The 23848-nt window shown below is 39.8% G+C and overlaps 1 protein-coding gene across 1 annotated transcript in view; it reads left to right on the top strand.

Moving 5' to 3' along the window:
• Positions 1–1964: 1964 nt before the first annotated feature.
• GOLPH3 (golgi phosphoprotein 3) overlaps positions 1965–23848 on the top strand; it is a 33983-nt gene continuing 12099 nt past the window's right edge. Inside the window, exons 1-2 of the mRNA XM_057380157.1 lie at positions 1965–2352; positions 21577–21708. Coding sequence (XP_057236140.1) covers positions 2140–2352; positions 21577–21708 — 345 coding nt within the window. The 5' untranslated portion in view covers positions 1965–2139. The remainder of the gene's footprint in view (positions 2353–21576; positions 21709–23848) is intronic.

Genomic DNA, 23848 nt, shown 5'->3' with positions numbered 1-23848 from the left:
AAAAATATCCAAGTTGCTCACAGAGGACTAAATGAATAAATGTTTSAGTTTAATTACAACTCAGAAATGACATTTCCAGGAAACAGATCTTGCAGTGCTATTGTGGTATCTCTCCTCTGAGCAAATGCTTGTTTGATAAAAATAACAGTGAGGTTATATCCTTCAGCTTTGGTTTGGCATTTGAGTTGGTACAGTAGGACATTTTAATTAAYAAAAAACCCAGRAAGTTAAAAAAAWATCAGAACATYACACAGTAAGTRGACTGTCAATAATTAGCAGGCCTCAAAAAACAGAAGAGGCACAAGCAGCAAACACTTGTGTGAGGGGTCCAGATCCTCTGGGGATCAGGACTGTCCATCTGCTATTCTTTCTTATCAAATTGTACCAAATTGTCACCTGGTCACAATAGCAGGGATACAGGGACTGGGGGTCCTTAGTGAAAGCTAAAGTCACTTTCAGAGTGACTCAGAGCTCTTGGTAAACAGCATGCAGTTAAAAAACCCCAACCTCTACACCAACAAACAGGTCACTAAAAATAATCCTCTATTTATTAATCTTTTTTATTTATGTATTAAATACCTATTTTATATATGTTTGTATCTACATATCTCAATATATCTCAATACAGTTAAATTGAATATTCTAACTGTGGACTAAAATGTCTAGAGCATTCTAGCACCACAAGCACCTTTATTCTGCAATGAAATTACACTGCCTGGAAACTTACATCATAATCTAGCCTTAATAAGATTTTTTTGAGTTTTTTGTGTGCCACATATAAAAAGTTTTGAAAAGGTGCTCATCAGTAGCAGAGCCAAAAGACTCCCTCTCCACAACTTGAAGTGAAAACTGTTGAGGGCTCATCTGAGTTCATGGGACAGGTACATGTCTATACTCACAGAATTGCAGAATCGCAGAATGGTTTCGTTTGGAAGAGACTTAAAGATCATCTCATTCCAACGCTCTGTCATGGATGGGGACACAGAATGATGGAAGCAAATTAGGCTGGAAAAGACCTCTGAGATCTCCAGCTCCAACCTATGACACAACACTATCATGTCAACCAGACCGTGCCACATCCCCTCCAGGGACAGTGACTCCACCACCTCCCTGGGCAGYCCAYTYCAATGTCTAATCACCCCTTCAGTGACGAAATGCTTCCTAATATCCAACCTGAACCTTCTCTGGCACTGCTTGAGGCTGTGCTTCTTGTCCTGTCAGCTGTTGTAAGGGAGAAGAGGCCGATCCCCACCTGGCTGCACCCTCCTGTCAGGGAGCTGYAGAGAGTGACAAGGTCCCCTCTGAGCCTCCTTTTCTCTGAATAGCATAAACACCCTGAATAGCAGCTGCCTCAGCTGCTCCACATCAGACCTGACCTCAAGACCCCTCCCCAGCTCCCTTACGCTTCTCTGGATGCGAAGGGCTTACGGAAGGGCCTATGCGAAGGATTGGGTTCGGAACACTCGCAGTGTGGCCTCAGCAGTGCGGTCACCGCCCTGCTCCCGGGCCACGCACCTTCCACGGGCCCGGGCTCACCGCCACCTGCAMCCCARCCTCGAACGCCTTCCATGAGGAGGTAAGGGGGCTGGAGGGCTGTGCCAGCGACTGGGCACGGCTTTGTGGCTAAATTCTAATGGTCAATCATTGGAACAGGCCGCCCAGGGACATGCTGGAGTCGCTATCCCTGGAGGTCAAGAGGCGTCTGGATCCGGCGTTGGGTGAGGTGCTTTAGGAGTTACAGGGGCAGTTCTGGGCCGACGGTTGTACCGGATTGTCTTGAGCGTCTCTTCCAACTTTAATGGTTGTATGAAACCAAGAGGACTTGCGGCTGTGTAAACGAGTCACTTTCGGAAGCACAGCCGGCGGACGCAAGGCAGTGCAATGCCCGCCCCGGGTCACGGCCGCGCTCCCTCAGCCGCGGGTCCCTTTCCGGCACCGCCCCGCCCGGCGCTGCCACATCCTCCGCTGACATCAGCCCGCGCCGCCATATTGAGCCGCCGCCGCCGCCAGCGCGGCCGCCCTGGGACCGGCCCGCTCCCCATGACTGCCCCCGGCCGGGGCGCGTAGGGCGGAGCGGCTCGCAGCCCGGCCCGTCCCCTCCCCGAGCCGCCGCCGAGCCCCGCTCTCTCTCCGCCAGCCATGACTTCCCTGACCCAGCGCAGCTCCGGGCTGGTGCAGCGCCGGACCGAGGCCTCCCGCAGCGCCGCCGCCGATAAGGAGCGGGGCGCCGGCGGCGGCCCCGAGGATGAAGGGCGCCGGGACGAGTCCGGGGACGACGAGAAGGGTGATTCCAAGGAAACGCGGCTCACGCTCATGGAGGAAGTGCTGCTCCTGGGCCTCAAGGACCGTGAGGTGCGGCCGGGAGCGCTGGGCAGGGGGTGCCCGAAGGGACACCGGTTTTGGGGGGGGGCATGGGGAAGCGGAGCATGATGGTGGTTTGGGGTCAAGGGCGCTGCACGGTGAGTGACTGCGGGCTGGGGCTAGAGGGGACGGAGGACATGGTATGGCTGGAACAGGCTCGGTGTTTTGGAGGAGGTGGGGAAAAGGTGCMCAGATTTTGGGGAAGGGGAACCCGGCAGAATTTTCAGCGCTGCCCTTTCTTTGCGGGTTTCGCAGAGGGGCTTTCATATAAATGTACATGAAAGAGAATATAGAGGGCCTGAGGCAAGACGGGGACCTTGATATGGGGGCCAGGGCTTCAAGTCCAGCGTTGGACTTGAAGGCCTGGGTGAACCTGGCACATTTATCTTCCTTCASCTTACCCGTGGCTCCAGTGTGCTCTACTCCTGTGGGTTTTGTCAGACAGAACTGTGATACTTACGAGGTCCTCAGGTGCTCTAGGATAATGAGTAGCCCTTTTTCACTAAGGCTTTGCAGAATAGTGCATAGGAAAAATACCTTAAAGTCGGAGGGAAGGGTTATGTGACAAAAATGAGCCATGAGTAACAAGAACCATGTCAAAGTGAAGAAATGGCATTATTATATAATTCTGTTGTTTTACTGATTTCATAGCTTAATAGTTTTCTATGAATAACTGTGAATGAGTTATTGAGGAAAGTGTACTTCCACCAGTGTGCTGAATTTTTGTTTGAAGGAGGCAGTCAATATGGAAAGCACACATTCTGCAGAATGTCAGTTCTGTTGGAGAAGCAGTTTAATTCGATGTGTATGATGAAGCATAATATACCTATATTTTAGATATGAGATGTAACATGGATTTGCTTAGGCAACCTGCTTTGCTTTTTTTTGTCAACTAAACTTGTTTTTTTTTTTGTCTGTGTTCAAATAAATTAATTAACCCAGTTCTTTGATTTGAATGGAGGTCTCTTGTTCAGGACAGAATAATGGGGGAGGGAAGGCAGTAAGTTACATGCTCTTTGACAGAGCACTGCATCGAAAATAAGTTTACCGTTGATAGTGAATAAAGAGTGATTTTCTTGATTAACATTTGTTTTTCTAATACATGTCACAGCACMAAGCCTGGCTGAGTTCWAGAAGCACTTGGGCAGTAYACCCTGGGGGATGGTGCTTTGCAGGGCCTGGAGTTGGACTCAKTGATCCCTGTGGATCACCCAGCTTATTCTATGATCTGTTTATATGCCTGCTACAGTCACATTTTTCTCTCTCATACGTGTGTTTTATGGCATTCTTGTAGTCCCATTTTTTCAGGTGGACCTTGCCGTGGCATTCTGATAACCTGAGCAGACAGTAGATCTCTGCTTCTACCTGTGAAATTGAAGGCATGTGCATATGAGCATTTCTCTTTCTGCACACATGMATAGTTGGGAGAAAGTAAGYTATGAGTGGCAAGAGAGATTCCTGGCAGGATTGCTGTAGGAAACCTTACCTTGAGACAGACAGTGTAAACTGGGGAGGTAAACTTTCACATCTTGTTCTGTAAACATGATAGTGTCTTAAATTTGCTGAGCCTATGTGTCTTATGTGGTAAAGATTTCAAGGTAGGGAGTACTGTGTCTGCCTAGGAGGAATATGTGGCACAAGTCTTCATGATGTGTCAAAAGGYAGTACTTAACATTGGGTCTAAAAGACTTGCTTTGCAATGGTGTGCATCAAAGTTACAAATTGTCTGACTTTGCTAAGTGCAGCAGTGACATGAATTACAGATGATCTAACACTCCTTTGTATAGAAAAAGGAACTGAATGGTTACAGTGGCATAGATATCCATAACTCCCTTGGGATTTTGCAGTGGAGACATCAGACAGAAAGAATGATAATGTCATCGCTATGGYAGGGGGCTTAAATGCAGAACTGTAGCATACCCTGTTTGTAAGCTTTGTTAGACATGAAACATGGAGATTTGGACTTTGATTTTGGGTCTGCTTGTGCCCCTATGTACAGGCTACACTATTTAAAACATTTCTCATGTGTTTTCCTTTTAATACTGGAAATAAAACTATAGGCTCATTTTCCAAGATAAGTACTTTATGTTCTCTGTTGTTCTAATGATAAGTAAGCAGAAYTAACCCACTTTACACACCTGGAAATGCTTTTTGTAAAATCTTTACTTCCAGTAGAACTGATTTACTGTAACCGATTTGAGTGAGACTTTCTAAAGAGACCAAGCAGAAAAGAGCAATATAGGGTTTGTAAAGTGTAATTGTGAAACTATACTAAGGCTAAGGGACTGTCACAGACAGATTTATGAGATAGAAGCTCAATTGAAAGCCTGCAAGTTTAAAGGTGATAACATCCTTCCTGTTATTCCAACAGGATAAAGCAATATAATGTTTACTTTCAAAAAAGGAAAACCCAAAAAGTAGACTGAATTTGCCAAAGAACATAMAAGTAAAAAATATAAAAATAAGGACTCTGTTTTAGCCAAATAACATTGTTTCCCTAAAAACAGCTGCTTTCTCAGAAAAGTCTTTGATACATGCATTGATAACTCAGCCTTCAGATTTTTGGGTAATTTTTTTTTGTGAAGTTAAACACTAGTGAGTATGGCTTAACTTCATGTAAATTGTACAAAAATACCTCATATGTACACAGCTACCTTTATAATTTCTAAATGTAGATGGACGAGCTTTTTCTGTATAGGGAACAGTTTTTCAGGAAGATCCCATTTAGTGACGCATTGATGGGTTCAGTGTGTTCCTGGAGATTGTTAGATATTCATGTAAATCCTGTTTTCAGGGTGATGCAATGGTCATAAACAACCACAGCAAGGCTTTTGAGTTTACTAGTTGCTGCTGCAATATGGATTCAGTGATGGGAATTTSTGGCAGCTGTAAAACAAACACACCATCCCTCAGTCCAATTGCTGTTTTGTGAGCACAGTTAATTGCATTTGAGCATGCTTCTTGGACATGGCCTTTCTGTTTGTTAATGGTGTGTCCCTCACCAGGTAGGCCTGATGAAATTGTACATAAAATATGTGTCCTGGTTGCAGTTTTTCACCGGTGGTTCTTCCATCTACATCTTCTGTGTATATGTAATTATTTCTGTATTCCAAAGTCAAGATAGGTTATAAGGGATATGTGCTGAAGTATGTGCATAAGGGATATGTGCTGAAGTATGTGCATGCTTGCATAACATGACAGATGCAGTGTCCTTGGAGGAGCAGGTAATAAGCTGGAAGAAAATATGTTAATAAAATTTTTCAGGGAAGCATGAAATACCTGCAGGTATTTGGAAACCCTTTAGAAATATGTGGAAGAGGGAGTCAGGTTCATCCGTTTAAAGCAGAGTAATAGCTAGTTGCTATAGGAATAAAAAGCATGTGCTAAAGTAAAGAACTCCTGTATTAGGTAAAAAAAGGRTATTGTGATAGGATAGGTCAAAGCCACAGCAAAAGGGAGTTTCGGTGTAGAACTCCTAAAGCAACTGAGATCCATCACTCGCAGAAAAAGGGCGTGATAAATATTAGAAGTTAGATTATAAATTATTTTTAAATGATAGCTAAGAGATGAGTACAGGGCAGCTTATTCATTACAGGTCCTCCAGACATCTTGTAATTCAGTCCTATRAAAACGGAGAGGTTCTGAGATGGCCCTGCTATGTAACTTGCTTCACTGAATTTCATCCTTGTAGGGTTTCTCTTGATTGTGGGTATCTTTTTTTTTTGGCTCCTTTTTGAAATTTTCTCTTGGTATTTGTTGGGCATCTATTCAAGTATAGCAATGCACTCAGCTGCTTCTATCCTCTGTACAATTGCCACAAGTAAAATAGAAAGATCTGGCACCCACTAAGATAAAATATTTATTCAGTCTGTAACTTATTCCTTACTTGCTGAAAGAATACTCACGTAAAGTATGCTGAAAAATATCTGGGTACTGCAGTGGTAAGTATTTCTTGCATTTTCTACCCTTTCTCAGCTGAAGACTGAAATGACATTTGTGAAATTGACGTTAAATCACTTTATCAGATACGGATATTATCTTGGATCTTTGTTGTTCATGTTTGGCCTTCAAAATTTCATTTATTACTGAAGATTTGGTTTTGCAGTGTAGCTTTTTGTTGAGATATGTCACATGAAGGTCTCCAGCTTACGATATTTTTCATTGTATTGAAATAAGCTATTAGGGAGCTAGTGTGCCTACTTCAAATGGGCTATTTCATGTTAATCAGATTAATACTTAAATGTAGTTTTTTTATTGTTCTTACGAATATGAATATCTGCATTGRTTTCTGAATTTTATATTCTAATACTGAAGATATTAATATGAAAGGTGACATAGGAATTTTGAAAACACTTAAAATGTGAGCCATGTTTTTCCTGCTCTTAAATTTGATTTTGTGCAACTCATTCTATGATGCAGAAGTCTGAGGGGATTTGCCTATGTAAGAAATTATCAGGTTTTGAAAAGTCTTCTTTGTATCCTTCTAGTAKTTTTTTCCTCTCACTAAAAAAAGTCTCAGCCAGAAGCTGAAGTGCCCAAGTTTTGCTGGAAAATTTCTGAGACAAACAAGTGTAACTTGAAGAGGCGTCTGCTGGGAATTCATTCGCATTGCAGTTGAAGAATGATGTATGAGTGTGTTGAAACCTGGACAAAGACGTGCTTTTTCTCAAATGTTCAGGGCCTAATAACAGCAAACTGTGTAATGTCTGTGGTGAAAAATTATTTCTCTCTTAGTTGCCTACCTTTTTTATTGTATCATATCCATAGATAAATTRTAGGCTGGGAGAAGATAGGAGCTCTGGGAGGAGGAGTACCCCAATTCTGTTTGCTACAAGATGCAGTAAAGTGCTTCTTTAATGTGCTGCTGAGTAAATCCTGCTTTKGGGCTCTTTTGAGGGTATGCTGATTTTGAGTGATTTGCATGCCAAGTTGGTGTGGTTATCCTTGCACTCACAGCATGGCTACTCCGTAATCTATATTATTTTTCTGTGGATAACTTTGAGCATGGCTTAGTCCCTTTTTTTAGGGCAAGCTGTCTAGTGTAGGGCAAAGACAAAGACGCTGTCAAAGCCTTTTTAGTAGTGCTTTCCAGTCTTTTAAGTGCTCTTAAAGCTTTAGCTCAAGCACTCATAAAAACACCCCATAACTCTTTTTCCTCTTCCTATAGCAAGCTGCTTTTATTAAAAATTTTGCATAAAGTATATATAAGAAACTTTTGGGTTTTTTACTTCTAGAAGGGAAATAATCATGAAACTGAAAATAATACTTTGTACCAAAGAAGTAATGGTATTTTTTCAGGTGTTCTTTGATCCTAATTTGAATAAAATACTGCAGCATTTATTTAAATTAGTCAAGGTCCATCTAATGGCACTTCTTTGCAAGGGTAAATTGACCAGACTAAGTATTGCAGACAGGATATTTAAGAATTACTTTCTTRCGCATAGAATCATTACTACAGCACATACTCACCTGCATATTGCACTACTGGGAAGAGGGGAAGTCTAATCTGGAGTAAACATGTAGCTTGGTTTCCTCTGCACAGACAACATACTGAGTCCATTTTCATATAACTTTTGGTAAAGGAAGAAAATAATTATGTACTGCTTTTGCCTTCTTTTTTCTGGCTTGCAAATAGGACTTAGATAAATGTTGGTAACTGCTTTCTTTCAGAAATGGTCATAGAATGTTGCTGCAGAATGATTTCACATATTCTTTGCAGACATAAAAATCATACAATTACAGATAAAATGGTTCTTCCTTCTTCATGCAAGTGCACTGTGTGTAAGCCTGAATGAGTAGGAGCACAAAGGTGTGTGGTTCTRTCACTAAGCTGTTAGTTTGAGTGTGAGCCACAACTGTGCATGCGAAGTCTTTCCCACCTCCCCCAGTAGAGCCTATACTAAACTACTGCATTTCACTTTTTTTTTCCCCTTTTTCCTGCCCTGTTTGTGATGGACCTTTGAGATAATATGCCTTATAAGYTAGTTCATTATAATTGGAGAAGTGTTAAATTTAAAGCTCTTTTTTTGTTTGTAGATGTTACAGGATTTGTTCATCACACCGGGAAATTAGTCTGTTGTGCTTTTTGAATATCTTTCTGTTGATGATACTCTTTTAAGGACTTGTAAGCTGCTTTTTGCTATATACTTTYTAATTATCTCCTTTATGATCTTACTAGACAGCATTGTGTGGTTATATTATTTAAAGTTCTTAGCTGCTAGGCTTTCTTTTGTGCATGGGTTGTACTGGCATGTTTGTATTTAGCTTGTCATTCTTGTATAGCACAGCACATTGAGTTTTCATTTTTTWATTTCAATAGACACTTTATTTTACTGTGTCACTTGCATACTGGGCAGTCTCCACCACAAGAGAAGCATTCCATATATATATTGTAATTTCAGTATTGTGTCTTCTGCAGTGTACAGTGACCAGGGCAGGTGTGTAACACTCATTGTCTAGCTCAAGGTAAATGCCAGGTGGATRTTCTGTCTGTATTGATCACTGAGGAAGGGCTGCCTACAAGTATTTTGCCAGAACTGGGTATTAAGATGGAGCTCCTGCTTTACCAGCTGCTGCCAACTATGATTGAGACTTTCAGTTTACAGTTAGTAAACTGTTACTGTTGAGTAATAAATGGAGGAATTTGTTCCTTTAAATGTGAGAACAATGCAGTGGGTGAATTTTTTATTTAATCCTGTAACACAGATGTTGGCATGGCATTATTRTGAGATACTCTGTTTCTTGAAAATTGTTTGCACCTGGGCAAGTGAAACAAGTGACAAACTTGTTTGTCACTTGTTCTGAAAAGAACTGAAATGAAGATAGCTGAGGTTTAGACAAAGAAGAGAAGACTCTCTCTCCCTTTTTACACTATGACTAAGACCCAAAACATGACTCTAGAATTCCATTCCCATTAATGACCAGATGCAGATTCCTCAAAATTAAGCATTGTACAGCTCCCCAGTTTGAAATAATACAGTGCTTTATGCAGTGTTTATAATTGTGACTGCTGTAAAGGAAATGTAGAAGAGAGGTAAGGGGTGGTTGTTTTCTTTGGGGGCAGATAYACTGTATTTATAAGCCTGGAGGAAGGCTTTATAGTTTTAATTGGTGTGGCCTGTGTTAGCCTACTAACTGTGGCCTAGTTAGTCAGAGTTAGTGAAACCTCCACCTGTTATTTAGTCAGCCAGTAAAGAACATGCTTTGTCATATTAGAAAGACACACCAAATTTAGGGTTTTTCTACTGTTTTTAAGAGAAGTGTTCTGGACCTCTCTGTAGAGTTAATTTTCGTCAGAGCAGCCAATATCGTGCCATKCTTTTTATTTTTGACTAAAACAATGTTGATAACACAAAACAGTGCTGATAAATGCACCTTGTGTTTTCTGTTGCTGAGCAGTGTTTGCACAGCATCAAGGCCGCCTCTGTTTCTCACTCTGCCCATCCTCTAAGTGGGGTGTGCAGGAGGCTGGGAGGGGAGAACAGCTGACCAGAGGTATACCCTAGGCTGTGCAGTGCCATTGTCAGTCATAAAAAGAGAGTGAAGAGATCRGGGTGGGTGGTCATAGCTTGGGGACCACCTGGGCATCAGTCTGCTTGTGGGAGGTGGTGAGCAAGTATTYGGCATCACTTTTGTTTTTTCACTTTTGGTCTTCCTGTTCGCTCCCCTAATGCTGCCAAACTGACTGAGGGAACAGTCTTAGGGACTGTGGGACTTAGCTGCCCCRCCTCCAGGCTCAGCCCAACACTAGTAGAACTAAATTATAATTGAACATTTCTTSCATATAAATGTCAGATTTTACATTCAGTGACAGTAGCTGGTAGAGTAGAAATCAGTTTGTTGAAATCAAAGGTTATTGAACAAATAATTATGTCTTAATTTTGCACCAATATGGAAAATAGAGATTGGACCCTGATGGAAGGTGGCTTYGTGAGAGTCATGCAAGTATTTGAAGTCATTATCTGCTTGTGTATACACTTAATCATAATGAAAGTTGAGTTTCTGAGTTTGTCTTTCCATTTCTAAATGAGCAGTCAGACTTAAACGTTGATTTAATCAGAGGTCTCGTAAGGGTTCAGCAGTGTGTGTATGCTAGTTGCTTCCTCTTCAGCAAATTTAGGKTTTTTTTTAATCTTCGTTTTAATGAGAAATGTGCCTGTGAAACATATGCCTGTGTATGTGCTTGAAAACGTGGGCAATAACACTTGGCTTTAGTGCTTTCAGCACTTGACGGCAGTTGCTGTGTGTTATTTATTCCTAAATGCAGTGGCAGGTTAATCAAATACCTGACAAGTTTCTTGTCARGAATACTGTGTTTTAGAGAATATGTATGCATGCTTTCCTAAAGTATTTCTGTGTTTGACTGTCAGAACATTTCAGATTTCCTCCACTAACTTATCTTCTGTTTATAACTAGAGTACATTTTATGTTCCAGAGAAATGGCTAATGATTTCACTTGCATGAAGAAAGGAAATCAAGAGGGACTGGAGTCAAACATCAAAATCCTCACCTTGTAGTATACCAATAATAAACACTCCTGCACCCTGGCTTACGTTTTTATCTGTAACTGATACTAATTTTCAAAAGTTTGATAGGTTAGGATGTATCATTAGATGATACTGCAAGGCTCTGGGTTGAGAAGGGTGGTGGTTTATTTGAAAGGTCAGATTTGCAGGTAAGAGTTAGCCCGGTATAGGTTGACAAAGACCTAATCTAATGTGAAGAGGAATCCAGTTTATTTAAATTGCTCATGACCTGGAGTTTGAATATTCTTCCAGAGTATTCCTATAGTAGTGTTTTACTTGAATATTCTTTTAACATTTACAAATTTTGGGCATCTTGGTTTTTATCTTTTAGTATTAAGTTGCTTGATGACCCCAATTTGGGAGGAGCGGTTGACTCCCTAGAGGTCGTAGAGGCCCCTGCTGGGAGACCTTGATGAGTCAGAGGCCTGCGCATCACCAACCACATGAACTTTAATGAGGGCAAGTGCTGGATTGTGTAGCTGGGATGAGGCACCCCCGGACATAAGGGAAAACCAGATTCTGGAGATGCCTCAGGCACATGGTGGGATTGTTGGGGGTGTCCTGTGCAGGGCCAGGAGTTGGGTTTGATGATCCTTTTGATTTCCTTCCACCTGAGTTATGGATACAGGATATCATAGGACATGATTCTGTGATTTCTGTGGGATGACTGGTAAAAGGGATGAATGTCTACTAAAATTTTTTCTTCAGAATATCTTCAAAATGTTTTTTTTCAACTATTTCTTCCACTAGATCTGAAATTCCTTTGAACTGTGTTAGAGGTATCTGAAAAATGAAAGTCACTTTTGGTTATTAAATGTAATGTTTGTCTATATGCTACATAGAGTACAGCCTTCTCTGAATGCATTCATGTCAAGTGAAGCTGGATCATGTCTTTAACCAAATGCTTTAAAACAGATTGGTCTATAGAAGCAGTGAAAATCAATGTGTGATAGACAGTAAATGTGAAAACTATTTAGTAAGGAAAATGGAGGGTTTGTCTTTTGTAATTTGCTAATAATAATGAATTTTATTGAATCATGTTGCTCTCTGAACAGAATTCAGTTTTGTGTTTCAGGACTGCTTGTCATCTTGGAATCTAAGCATGAGGGAAAAAAACCTGAACGTGTTCTCAACTTAACCATCATTCTTGTGTTCCAGAATTGTGGAGGTTTTTTGTCTCTCTTGTCTGTTGAGTCCATGGAGATGGGCAAAGATTGAAACTATAATTGAAGAGTTGTTCAAGAAAGGCGCCCTGACCCTGAACATTTTATTTTAAGTTTGGGCTAAGATCACACAGTTCCTTGCCAAGCGAAATTGATTTGGGACTTGCCAGAGAATGCTGCTGGAGAAGCTGAACTTGGTTTTATGTTTAAATCTGTCTGGCATTGTGTGGTACTGTAGTGCCGTGGCCTATGAGATTTTCTTAGATGTAATAAGTTGATAACTGTTAGAGTTAATAAACTGAAATATGTATATTGAATGTATATTAGAAAGCAAGAAAATCTCTGGGTTGTTAAAGCACATGCATAATTAGACTGTGTCAACTTACCTTGTTTAAGACTTACTGTCAGCTGCAGCTTCTGTGCTGTGATAGCACTTACATTCAGGTTGATATAATTTGCAATACCTGCATTGGAAAGAAGAGAACAGATCTTTTCAGTTCCCTGAAGATGGAAATGGATCAGTTCATAAAACATAGCTATGGTGAGAGCAGTTTACTTTTACCTTGAGAATTCAAGTAATTTCAGTCATTCCAGCCTGTCTTTGATGAATGTTGCAATAGTTTTTCCTTTTTCTCATCTTCTCTGGGGTTTTTTTGTTGTTTGCATTTTTCCCCCATTCTTAAACATATGCTCAGTTAGGCTGGCCAAAAGACTTTTGATTGGTTCTCACTGGACTTCAGGGTGCTTTATATGTTTAGTCWGTCTAAGGCTACTGAAGCCGAATCAGAGGTTCACAGAATTCTGTATAAGGATGTAGTTGAGGTGGAACAAATGCTGGCTGCCTGCGGAAGAGGAGTTTTGGTATTGACCAGCATTTGTGTTTGTCATTGAGAACTTGGAAAAGGTTGTGGACTTTTTAAAATTTTGTATTCCATTTTCTCAAGACTGATTTGCCTGTTGTTACATTGTGAAGCTTCTTGCAACACTATGCTGGGAAAATAAACCCTTCCTTTTGTTTTTTTACAGTGTACCTTATTTCTAAGGTATAATTTAAAAATTAGGTGATTGAACTTTTTGACTGAAAAAGGTGTCAGATTTGTTGGATAAATACTTTATAAAATATGCTCAGTATTAAATTAAGCATCTGTAGCATCAGTCTTGCTCCTGTCCCATTCAAGAGATTTAAAAATGTTTTAGTTGTTCCTTACGGAATGGTGATGTTCCTAAATAAAATACTAATTTTTGGGAGTTTTTAATATCTAAATAATCTGTAGACTTATTGCTAAGTTTTATTTTCCAGTAACTCAGTTCCTGACTTTGATTTGCCTGAGATTTCTCTTATAGTTGTGTTCTCACAAAGGAGAGGTTTACTTACCTCCAACAATGTCAGGCAATTTATCTTTCTGCAATCAGCAGTTCCAATCAGCAGTTTCATCTTCAGCTGGAAAGGATAGGAACAACAGAATCATGTACAGGTGTAAGAAGACAATACTCCATACTGTTCTTTGTCCTATYGTGCTGTTCAGCTGGTATCTCCATTTAATCCAGGAGGACATAGTGTTTCTGTTATAGAAGARTGCTGGTGACAGATGCATTTGGAATTCTTAAAATTAGGCTCAACAGATTGAATTGGAATTCTACGCTAAAACGTTATTTCATATAAACCAAGTACTTTTGGTCTCTTTTCTCTTTATGTTCTGCTTTTTTTGTGTTTTGCCTGTTTGGATTTGGGAGCAGCTTTAAGGTGGTCTAAGTGCTTTCAGAAATTCAAGGTAGTATTAGGTGTAGAAAGACTACATGAAGGAAACAGTGTATCAAGATGGTTGTTGTCTTTTTTTGGAATATGATAGCCCGATGCTTTTCAGTCCACTAGTACTCTTCATTAAAATCAAAATACTTTTAAGCAGTGTTTGTTTCATGAGCAGTCATAGCTGTGAAGCAGATTAAAGTTGTAAAGTTGCTTGTGATTGATTGTTACATTGGCGATAGGGTGCAGGGGGAAGGAAACAGAGATCTCTGACATGAAAACCGTAGCAGACCAAAGTTCCTAATAACTCTTCACCTGTCTCAGAGCACAGGATAGGGTCTGCTGTTAATCCTTTCCCTTCTGTCCTTCCCAGTTGTCTTTTTGTCATCACAAAACTACTAGTTCGGGGAGGAACTCCATGACTGAAAAAGTGACAATTCTGTCACAATTGTGATTAAGTCCATTATGAAATATAGCTTGCTGCAGCCTCTATTTCAAGAAATACTGTCTGCTTGTCTATTGCARTAGGTTTCAAATGGGTGATAGATGATGATTTTGTAGTGTTATGTTAGCTCTGTGCTTTGTGTTGGCTAATAATAGGCTAGTAGGCACCTCTGAAAGAACTTGCTGTTACTTCAGGGAATCTGAAAGGGGTGCTATTGCTTTCTTGTCAGATTTAAATAATATAACTTCCAATTTATGATCGTCATGGTAGTCATTGCTGAAGTCCAAAATGGGGAGCTGAATGTAATGATGAATAGTGCATGATACCTTAAGCTTTATGCTTTTTGTATTTTCTGAATAGATTTTGGTCAGGAATGGCTTCAGCACAGGTATCCCAATAATGCACAAATTTTTTTTCCCCATTTCTTTGTCCCAAAGCGTAAATTCTAGCTGTAACTATTCAGGTTATAAAAATTGTTAGGATTTGAATGCACTTTATCTATTGCAGTGGGGGTTGTCACTAAATGGAATGCTCTTACATTTTGCTATCTGTCCCAACCACGTTCATTCCCTTTCCTATGCTGTCTCTGAAGTTTGTTCACCTTCATTGTGAATAGGGTGAGGAAACTGACTATTAGCTCTTAGAAATACCATAACTAGCTGTGTGCTCAGGAGAGAGAACAGCAGTGTGCTTCCATGGTGTGAAGAAATACTTYGTCTTCAGCAGTGGTTCAGGCTTTAGACTTGCTCTGGTTTAGTCTTCAAATGGCTACAAATGATAATTTGGGGGAGGATGTACCTTCTGCAATTATGTGCTAGGTGTTGTGCAAGGTTAAAATGAGATGTGGTGACATTGACTTGAAAAGTCAGTAAAACTAAAATGAATCTGTCCAAGGTAAAAAGTAGTGATTCACAAGAGTTGCTTGTGCTGGAAAAGTAATTTAACACTGGGGTATCATTTTGCTCTGTTTCTTTTCCTGCTGTTTTACCAATGGCGTTTCTCTCTGTCGCTTCTAGTACCTCTAAGAAAAGAAATCTGAATTTACATATATATAGAACTTGAGTCTTTCTCAGAATTAACTACACACAGTGAGCATGCAGGTACATATGACACTGTTGTGTAAATGCTAGATGTAAATAGGCTCTTTGCGAATTACACTATTCAACATGAAAAGCAGCTCATATAAAATTTATGCCAGCAGATGACTCAATTTACCTTGTCCATTCCTACAGATGACCTGAACTGACTTTGGAAAGTTCTTTTTTCCCAAGTCCCATATTCACTTTAGTTAGTCCATCTCAGACTGACATCTCTTGACAGCTGTTTCCTCTTATTCTCATTTGAACAGTAGAACTGAATGTTGTGTGCTTTGTGTGTCTCCAAATTGTATATTTATTACTCCGTCATGTGTGTTTGGCAAGGGCCCCTACTTGGACCTGGAAATAATTGCCCTCAGTAATTTCCCCTGATGCCAGAAAGCACRGAATATTTTCCAGTATGTTTGTCACCTCTGTTTTCTGAGAACATACCATAAAAATAGTCTGCCACATACCGGAGAGAATAGATGGCAAGGAAGAAACACCTGTTTGGGAAAGCTCAACCTGTGTTTGTATGTAAACAAACCAATGAATACTTTTGTGTCTCAGAACTTTTATGTTGCTGCCCTCAACAGTGTTTGAGTGCCATCTATGCAGAAGTAGTAAAAGKGATTGCAAACTTCAGTGAGTTTGGCAAAGTCTTAATTTTCTGTATCTTTCACCATCCAGGTAGAGCTTSTTTGCTCAGTTTTCTGAAACACTATTCTAATAGAGAATGGGGTACCTAAATTCAGAATTTACTGTTTGCTAATGTGAAAACTTTCTTTAACCTGGATTGTGCCTCCTAGGTGTGAAACTGGGAAGTGAGAGATTTGATGTCTTCTGACAAGACTGTAAGATGTATTACCTCGTCACTGGGACTTCTGAACTCCCCAGGAGCTGTAATTGTTCACTTCTGCTTTCTGTTTGTTGGCCAGCTTCCCTTTTGATAGAACTACCATGGCTGGAAAGGGTTTAACCCACATTTTACTTGTCCGTACAAAAAGTTTCAGAAATTGCATTATTTGCCAAATTTCAAAATCTTCTTGTTTGTGTCTTTCATAAAAGAAATTGGAATTTCTTGAGAACAGGAATATGGGTGTTTGGGTACCTGTAGTGATGTTTCTCCTTTAGAAAATTCCCTTCAACTGTTTGGTTTATTTATTTACCATAAAATAAGTAGAGGGTGCTAGGTGAGGGTCTAAGGAGTACTGTTCAGTTTGAGTGTGTATAAATGTAAAATGAAAAGGCTCTTAGTGAGAGTAGCATAGACTGGGAACTGTTACATGCATTATCCCTGAGAAATAATTGTTGTGGTTTTTCATAAATGTAAATTGAGTCTGAGTCAGGGCCAAAACTTTGACCTAACACTGACCTATGATACTGAATATGAGGCAGAGTGGATCTGAGAATAGGCCCAAGAGGCCTGTTGTGCTAAAATAATTTTTTGTGAGTATGCAATTGTAACCAACAAGTTATCTTCATTATTGCGTGCCTTTATGATGCTTTTTTAAAAGATGTCATGAAGCTGATTTCCATTTGCAGTGTCTCTGTGGTCTGCAAAATAATCTGCACTAGCTTGAAACTCTTTGGATTTGAAGACATTAGCAGCTGCTGTGTTCTGTAAACAGGTGCCCTTAGCCTCGTGAGTTAAACACATCATATTTATTTATATTACCATGTGTGTATTTTGAAGCCTCAGGGTTTTAACTCTGCAAGCATTTTTCTTTCCTTTCTCTTGAATCTGAAGTATTTTCATGGATTTTTACTCTGCTCTGCAACTTTCTTGTCTGTGGCAGGTATAAAGGGAACTGCTGCTCAGCTGTTCTGAATTAACTGAAGTGGAAACAGAATGTGTATTTCTGTGGTGGGAATAGATTTARCAACTCTGGTTCATGAAACAAAGTATCATTGAGTAAAAGATTACCTATTTTTTGTGAGTCTTTTGTACTATATTTTATTAAGAATGTTTTCCTTTTTTCCCTTTTTAAAAAACTTTTGTTATTCATTAGGAATTACTTCTCTACCTATATAAACATAAAACAATTTAATTGCATTTTTTTACACTGTTACTGCTGGATAACTTTAAATTGCACTTGGTAAACAGAAAATGGTGAAGTTTGTTCAAGGTGGTCTTTATGGTGTGTTTCTTTTTAGTTAGTTTTTGTTTGCTTGTTTCAAATGGAGCTAGTGTGACACATCCCTGGAAGCTGAGTAATTGCAATGTGAGAGGTAACTGTGAGAGTCTGCTCTGTGGAGATTGGCTGTTTTGTGCTTAAGTGAAATGATTTTAAAGTTTTTTGCAAGTCTTAAAGCAGCCTTAATTGTGYGGAAGTCATTTGGCACAAAGTATCTTCAGGCACATCTGGTTAATCCCGTTAGTTTCTCAGTACATTTTACATAGTTATGAATTATAGTGGTCATTGCTGCCATGTCCTGTTGGAGCAAAGATAAGGTGCTAGCAATCTTTTTTAAAGAAAAAGAAATTACTGATAATTTTAAAATCTCTCAGATAACTTAATGCCTCTAAAGAGACAAAGTAGAAGCAGGAGATGTAAGGTAAGTAGTTTAGGTAATTAGCCTTTGTTGTACAATGGACTGTTTAATGGGTGGGAGTTTCAAGTGATTAATGAATAACTGAACAGGAATACCTGTGTGGGCTGGAAATCAGGTAAAATACATGGGAATAAGAGAAAGTGAATACATGCCATAGGAGCTGGTGGGAAAGAAATGGCCTAGTGAACATGGATTTTGAATAACTTATTCTTAAAGCGGAAGGAGTCTTAGCTCTGTSCTTTTTGATACCTGGGTGTAAATTCTGAGCTTTCAAAGTTAATATGGTAACAAGTATTTGGTGTAAACTTTGTTCTTATTTCCGTTTATGCTAGTCTAGCAAAACTAGTTTTTAGCGATAAGTTTCTAGGTCAGGTCTGATGAAAAATGCTTTTGTGCTGTGTTTGTGTAAATAAACATGACAGTTGTAAACAGTCTTTTGATCTTTGAGTCATTGTAAATTTAAAATTTTGTCTTGCAAGCTATTCCTAGCTTAAAGTGCTATTCTAGTATGATTGCTGTCAGATAAAAATAAGCTCCTGCTTTGTAAGTCTTTCCCCTGCTGCTTAGCAACTTTAATGAAATAAGTGTTTCTTTGAGTTAAAAAGTTTATAAAACTATATGACTTGCAGGAAGACAGATAAAGTAAAAATACTTGGTGTTCTATTTGTGAGAAAGCTAGTGTTGTTTAAGAGCATTAAATAGTGGAATGAGTTGCATTTCTAAATAGTGGTATTTGATCTTCAGTCAAGGGTTTTGAGACTGCTAGAAATTTGGAATAACTGAACGCTGTTAAAACCCTCATCCCTGTATTGTTCCACGTCCTGTAATGAGCAGTGACCAGGTCACATTCAGGGAGAGGGTGGGTTCAGGATTACAGTTCCCCCAGTGAACATTGACTTCATCCTGGTCTAAATGTGATTTACAGATCTATTGCTGTCTGTCAAACTGCTGTATCGATCTTGTTTCTTAAAGGATTTTAAAAAATCCTTTTCCTTCCTGTAAAAATAATTGAATGGGAAAACAGAAAAGAAGTTGGCTCCTGATTTCCAGCCTGTGATCTAGCTTTGATTATCACCCTTTAGCCTTTGTTTCCTTTACTAGTAGTGCATTATTCTATATTGCCATTCTACCTCTCTATACATTATTAATCTTCACCCCCTTGTATCTCTTTTGTGCACCTTTTCTAGTAATGCTCTATGCCATTTAAAGTAGGTGTCAAGAGGGTGTTTGGAGTGTAGATTTGTCTCCCATTCAGTTTTAGTTACTTCTGGAACTTTGAGTTAATTTAAAGGATAATTTAGTTGGACTGTTGTGTGCTAAACTGATATTCTGTGAAGGTTCTTTTGATTGCCTGATATCTTTGCTACACCRACCGGTTCATCTGCATGAGCAATCTGGAAAGATCAGTTTAATGGATTAAAAAGAATCKCTTTCTTAACTGTGTTAGTGGTTGTGCAATCTCTGTGTATGGAAATACAGTGTTGCTTCGTAGAGGATCACCTGTGAACTCTGAGCCTGGCAAGGCAGAAAGGAAATAAGAATGCRGTGACGCGGAATATATTTTTATGACTTCAGTGTCATCTAACACGCCAGAACAAGCAGTCCCATTTATCAAGGATATAATCTTTTTGAGCTGTCTTGCAGGATCACTTGGTAAAAAACTGTTGGGTGGCTGTACGTTCTCCATCCTTTGAGGTTTTTGGGACTTGATTGAATAGAACCCTGAGCAACTTGATCTGACTTCATTACTGAACCTGCTTGTTGCAGGAGGTTGAACTAGAGACTCCTGTGGTCACTTTCAATTATCTTATGAGCCTGTATTTCTCTGCAACCCTCAGCCTGTAGCCATCTGTTATCTGCTGGAACAGAGGAGTTTACATCTGGTAATTGCTGCTGGGAGTGGTGTAGTTAATGTCACTTCRTTACAAAAGTAATTTAAAAAATACATTCAGCTTTCATATGCTAAAAAAGGGGGAAAAGCATCAACCCTTCRATTGCTTGCTTAATAATATGAAACTTTTTGTGAATATAAAGAAGTGTAAATTATCGTGCCTGTGAGTTTGTGCACTAGATTTTTAGTTTGCATGTGTGTTGTCTGATTTCAAAAATTACTATGTAAAGTGACTTATGRTTAGAAACAGAATGCAGGAGTCATATCTCTTCCCTATCAAGCAAATACTGCACCTTATCTTGTGTGTTATTTGGCAAAGAAATGTCTGGTGCCAACCAAAATCTTAATTACTGAATGGCATTATAAGAGTAGCTGATACTTGCAAACTATCAACTCTAGAGTAGAAGGCTGATTAGATAATTTCTCAAATGCCTTTCCAAACTTATATTTACGGTGTTTTAAATAAATGTATGGGGCATATTTCAGTAATTACCTCAGAAWTGCAGGGCTTTTGTAGACCTTTCAGAAGTACTGGTCATCTATATAATACAGCTCTTGAAAGTAGCTAAGTGTAAAATTGAAGCAAACATTCACAGGTTCCTGGAAATCTGTGCTTGACAGCATTAGTTCGACACTGGGTATTGTGCATCTTGTRTCTTTATACATTGGCGGCTTTTGTCTGCAATAATAATAAAATTGACTTGCTCTTGATTTAAGGTAGTTAGAGAACAAATTTATGAAAAGCAGAGCTCTCTTCCCCTCTCCCTCCAAGCCTTGTCTTGTGTACAGCATCTTTCTAAAGTACTCCGGTTGGTATTTTCAGAAGTGCTTCTCTAGAGGAATTGTAAAGATCTTTATGAATCATATCGAACATTTGTGCAGATATTTCTCAAAAGACATTTCTCAATGACTGTTGTCTTAGATACTCAATTATTAAAACATATGTTAGAACACAGTTGGCTACTCCATAGGTAAAAGAGAATTTTTCCTGTAAGTTTTTTTTTGGCAAAGCTGTTGAACAATGGAGTACAAAAGTCAGTATTTGTATTTCTAGATACTGATGAGTAAAATCTGTTGGGTCAAGTGCTCTGTTCTGCCATTTAAGCAGACGACTATCAATGCAGAAATAGAGATAAATCATGGTAGGTGTGGTGYACTCCATAGAATAAATGAGGTTTGAAGCTTTGCAGTTTGTTTAAGAACTATATGCGTCAAGCTGTGAAAATACATATTTTTAAAGGATTTAAATGACAAAATAGTGTTGTGCCACATATTTCTTTGAAAGCTTTTGTATTTTAGTCTACTGTGTTCAAGCCAAAAGAATCTTTTCTGTGATTTGTGCTGATTGCCACATTTGTGTTTTCTAGTATGCTCCGTAGTTCACTTAGTATCTATTTTCAGGTTATTATTGCTTTATGAGTGCCATGTTGTTTATGGCAATTGAGACATGTAAAATCGTGTTTCTCAGTCACTCAYACAGCTATGTGATGTCAGTAATAGCAAACGCTTGATGTCTTTAAAATCGTGTAAGTTTATTTTTACAATGTATAAGATGACTTTATACCTCAGTTCCTAGTATCACCCTCTTTCATTCTGTATCGTTTTCCTGAGGATTCCCGGTTCTTCAAAAAGCAGAGACTAAGTGTCAAAACTAATAGGGGTTTCTCTTTCATGTTTTCAGGGCAGCAATGSTAGTGACTAATGATGCCACTTCAAAAGTGTGAAAGCAGGGGAACTGCTTAGAGAACACAGCAAGGCCCTTATTCTTGCAGGTGGAGATGGAGATAYATTACTGCCTTTCGTTCTTCACAGGGTTACACATCGTTCTGGAACGATTGCATCTCCTCGGGATTGCGTGGCTGTATGTTAATTGAATTGGCATTGCGGGGGCGTCTCCAGCTGGAGGCCTGTGGAATGAGGCGCAAAAGTCTGCTCACGAGAAAGGTAAGTGCARGAAAATGATCACATTTACTTGTCATGTTCCACACAGTACAGGAGCTATAAATTACAACTGATTCCAAGAAAAAGGCTAGGTTTTYTTTTTCTTTACGTGAGGATGATGATTCTGAGTAGTGACTTAAGGTGCATGTGTAAAGTTAAAAAGAGTTTCAGTGGTGAGATGAAGGACCTTAGAAGATCTTTGGTTCTTGTTCTTGCCCATGTTTRTTTTCTGGATGTGTTACTGGTGCTGTTGAGAGCCTTGCATCAACCATTGGCAGTGGCTCTGTCTTGGATGCAGTGGCAGCAGTTACTGCCAGTGGCACCAGCTGTAATCTGCCAAAGGAAATGGCTTTTGCAATGCCAGTGGGATGTGGGCTGAGGCTGAAGGGAATGGATAACTGATAGCCTGCCAGAYGTGTCCTGCAAGCCACCAGTTTACTTCTGGTGTACACAGTGCTGGAGTTTGTGCTTGTGGTGCATGGGAAGGAAGCCATCCTTATGCTTGGAGCCCATGAGAACACAAAATTCTGTCTACATTAAACATGTGTTAAATCAATTGTGCTCTCTGGCTTTCAAGATTGTCACATTTCTAAGGTCTTTTATAGAATTTGGCTGAACATTTGGGACCTTTATTTTTCACTTTTACCACCGAATTTTTCCTCTGTACAAAATGTGCAAAGTCATGCTCTTGGAAGAATTTTTACTTCATCAGCATTACAGGATACTTGTAAAATAAGCTTATTGAAAACCTGGTCAAATGTTGTCTGTCCACCAGAAATAAATTCTGTTATGGCATGTTTCCCTGTCAATATTATCTTTTGCTAAATTTTATGGAAAACTTGTGAATTCCACAACCTTCTCCCAGCTYCCTTCACCTCAGAAAAATCAAACCTCTGTTCTGACAAACAGCCCCTACTTCTTTCAGCCTCATTTAAGCATATTCAGCATTGATTAGTTCGCACATTTTTTTTTCCCCCAGAGCTTTTGGCTTCTTAGGCCTTCAGTAATGTTCTTCTTAGGCATTCAGTCAGGAGTTATTTTCATTCTGTGAAAACCTTGTCAGCTCTATCTACTTGAAATATTAACTGTGAAGTGGCTGGCTTTTTTGGGAAAGTGGTAAAATAACCTGTATGTATGTTCACTAAAGCAAAATTAYGTTTGGTTGTGTTTGGTTTTTGTTTGTGCTCTAGTGTTTTTTGTTACATTTTATCATGCATTTTGGGATTGGGTGGATGTGTTTGTTTAAGGGGATATACTGTGCAATTTAGAGGTTTTCTTCCTTCTGCTATTGTAAGGCATTTGAGATACTTTTCTGTTTAGAGGCAGGAGGGTTCTATAAAAATAGGCATAAATTTAAAATTTAAATGAAGGTTGTTCTCTGCCTAAGTACTTGCCTGCAAATAAAATCCCTAACTGCACCACCTACATCAATTTAGAAATCATTGTTGYGAATGATTGTCATCGTTTGACACTGGCCAAACACCGGACACCCACGGCAGCCCCTCACTGTCCCCTGCCACAGCTGGACAAAGGAGAGAAAAAAAATTAACAAAGGGGTCATGAGTTGAGATAAGGACTGGGAGAAAGCGCTCCAAGGGCGAAACAGGCTCAACGTAGAGATACAAAGTGAATTTATTACTAACAAGTAGTAATAGAAGTAAAATAAGCCCTTAAAAAGACTCTTTTTTCCCCCACCCCTCCCTCCCTCCCACCCCTCCCTCCCTCCCACCGACATCACAGGGAGATGGGTTGGGGTTTTGGTCAGTTCCTCACCAAGACTTTTTTACACTGCGCAGGGAGAGGAGTCCTTCCCCTGCTGTGAGGTGGGGTCCCTACCACAGGAGAGAATTCTCTGTGAATTTCTCCAGCGTAGGTCCATCTCACGAGCAGCAGTTCTCCCAAAACTGCTGTGACATGAGTTCCTCCCRTGGGCAGACAGTCCTCCCAAAACTGCTGTGGCATGGGTCACTCATCCACAGGGTGCAGGCCTCCAAGGACAGGCTGCTCCAGCCTGGAATCAGGGCCCCTTCTCTTGGCCAGATGTCCCACTGGGTCACCACYCACAGTCCCCTCCAGGCACCCACCCACTCTGGGGTGGGCACCTCCCCACAGACTGTGAGAGGATCCCCCATGGACCCCACAG

This window comes from Malurus melanocephalus, unplaced genomic scaffold (genome assembly GCF_030028575.1).
Source record: "Malurus melanocephalus ecotype Western Australia unplaced genomic scaffold, MMel_1.1 scaffold_438, whole genome shotgun sequence".
NCBI classification, from domain to species: Eukaryota; Metazoa; Chordata; class Aves; order Passeriformes; family Maluridae; genus Malurus; species Malurus melanocephalus.
This window is presented reverse-complemented; position numbering and strand designations above follow the sequence as displayed.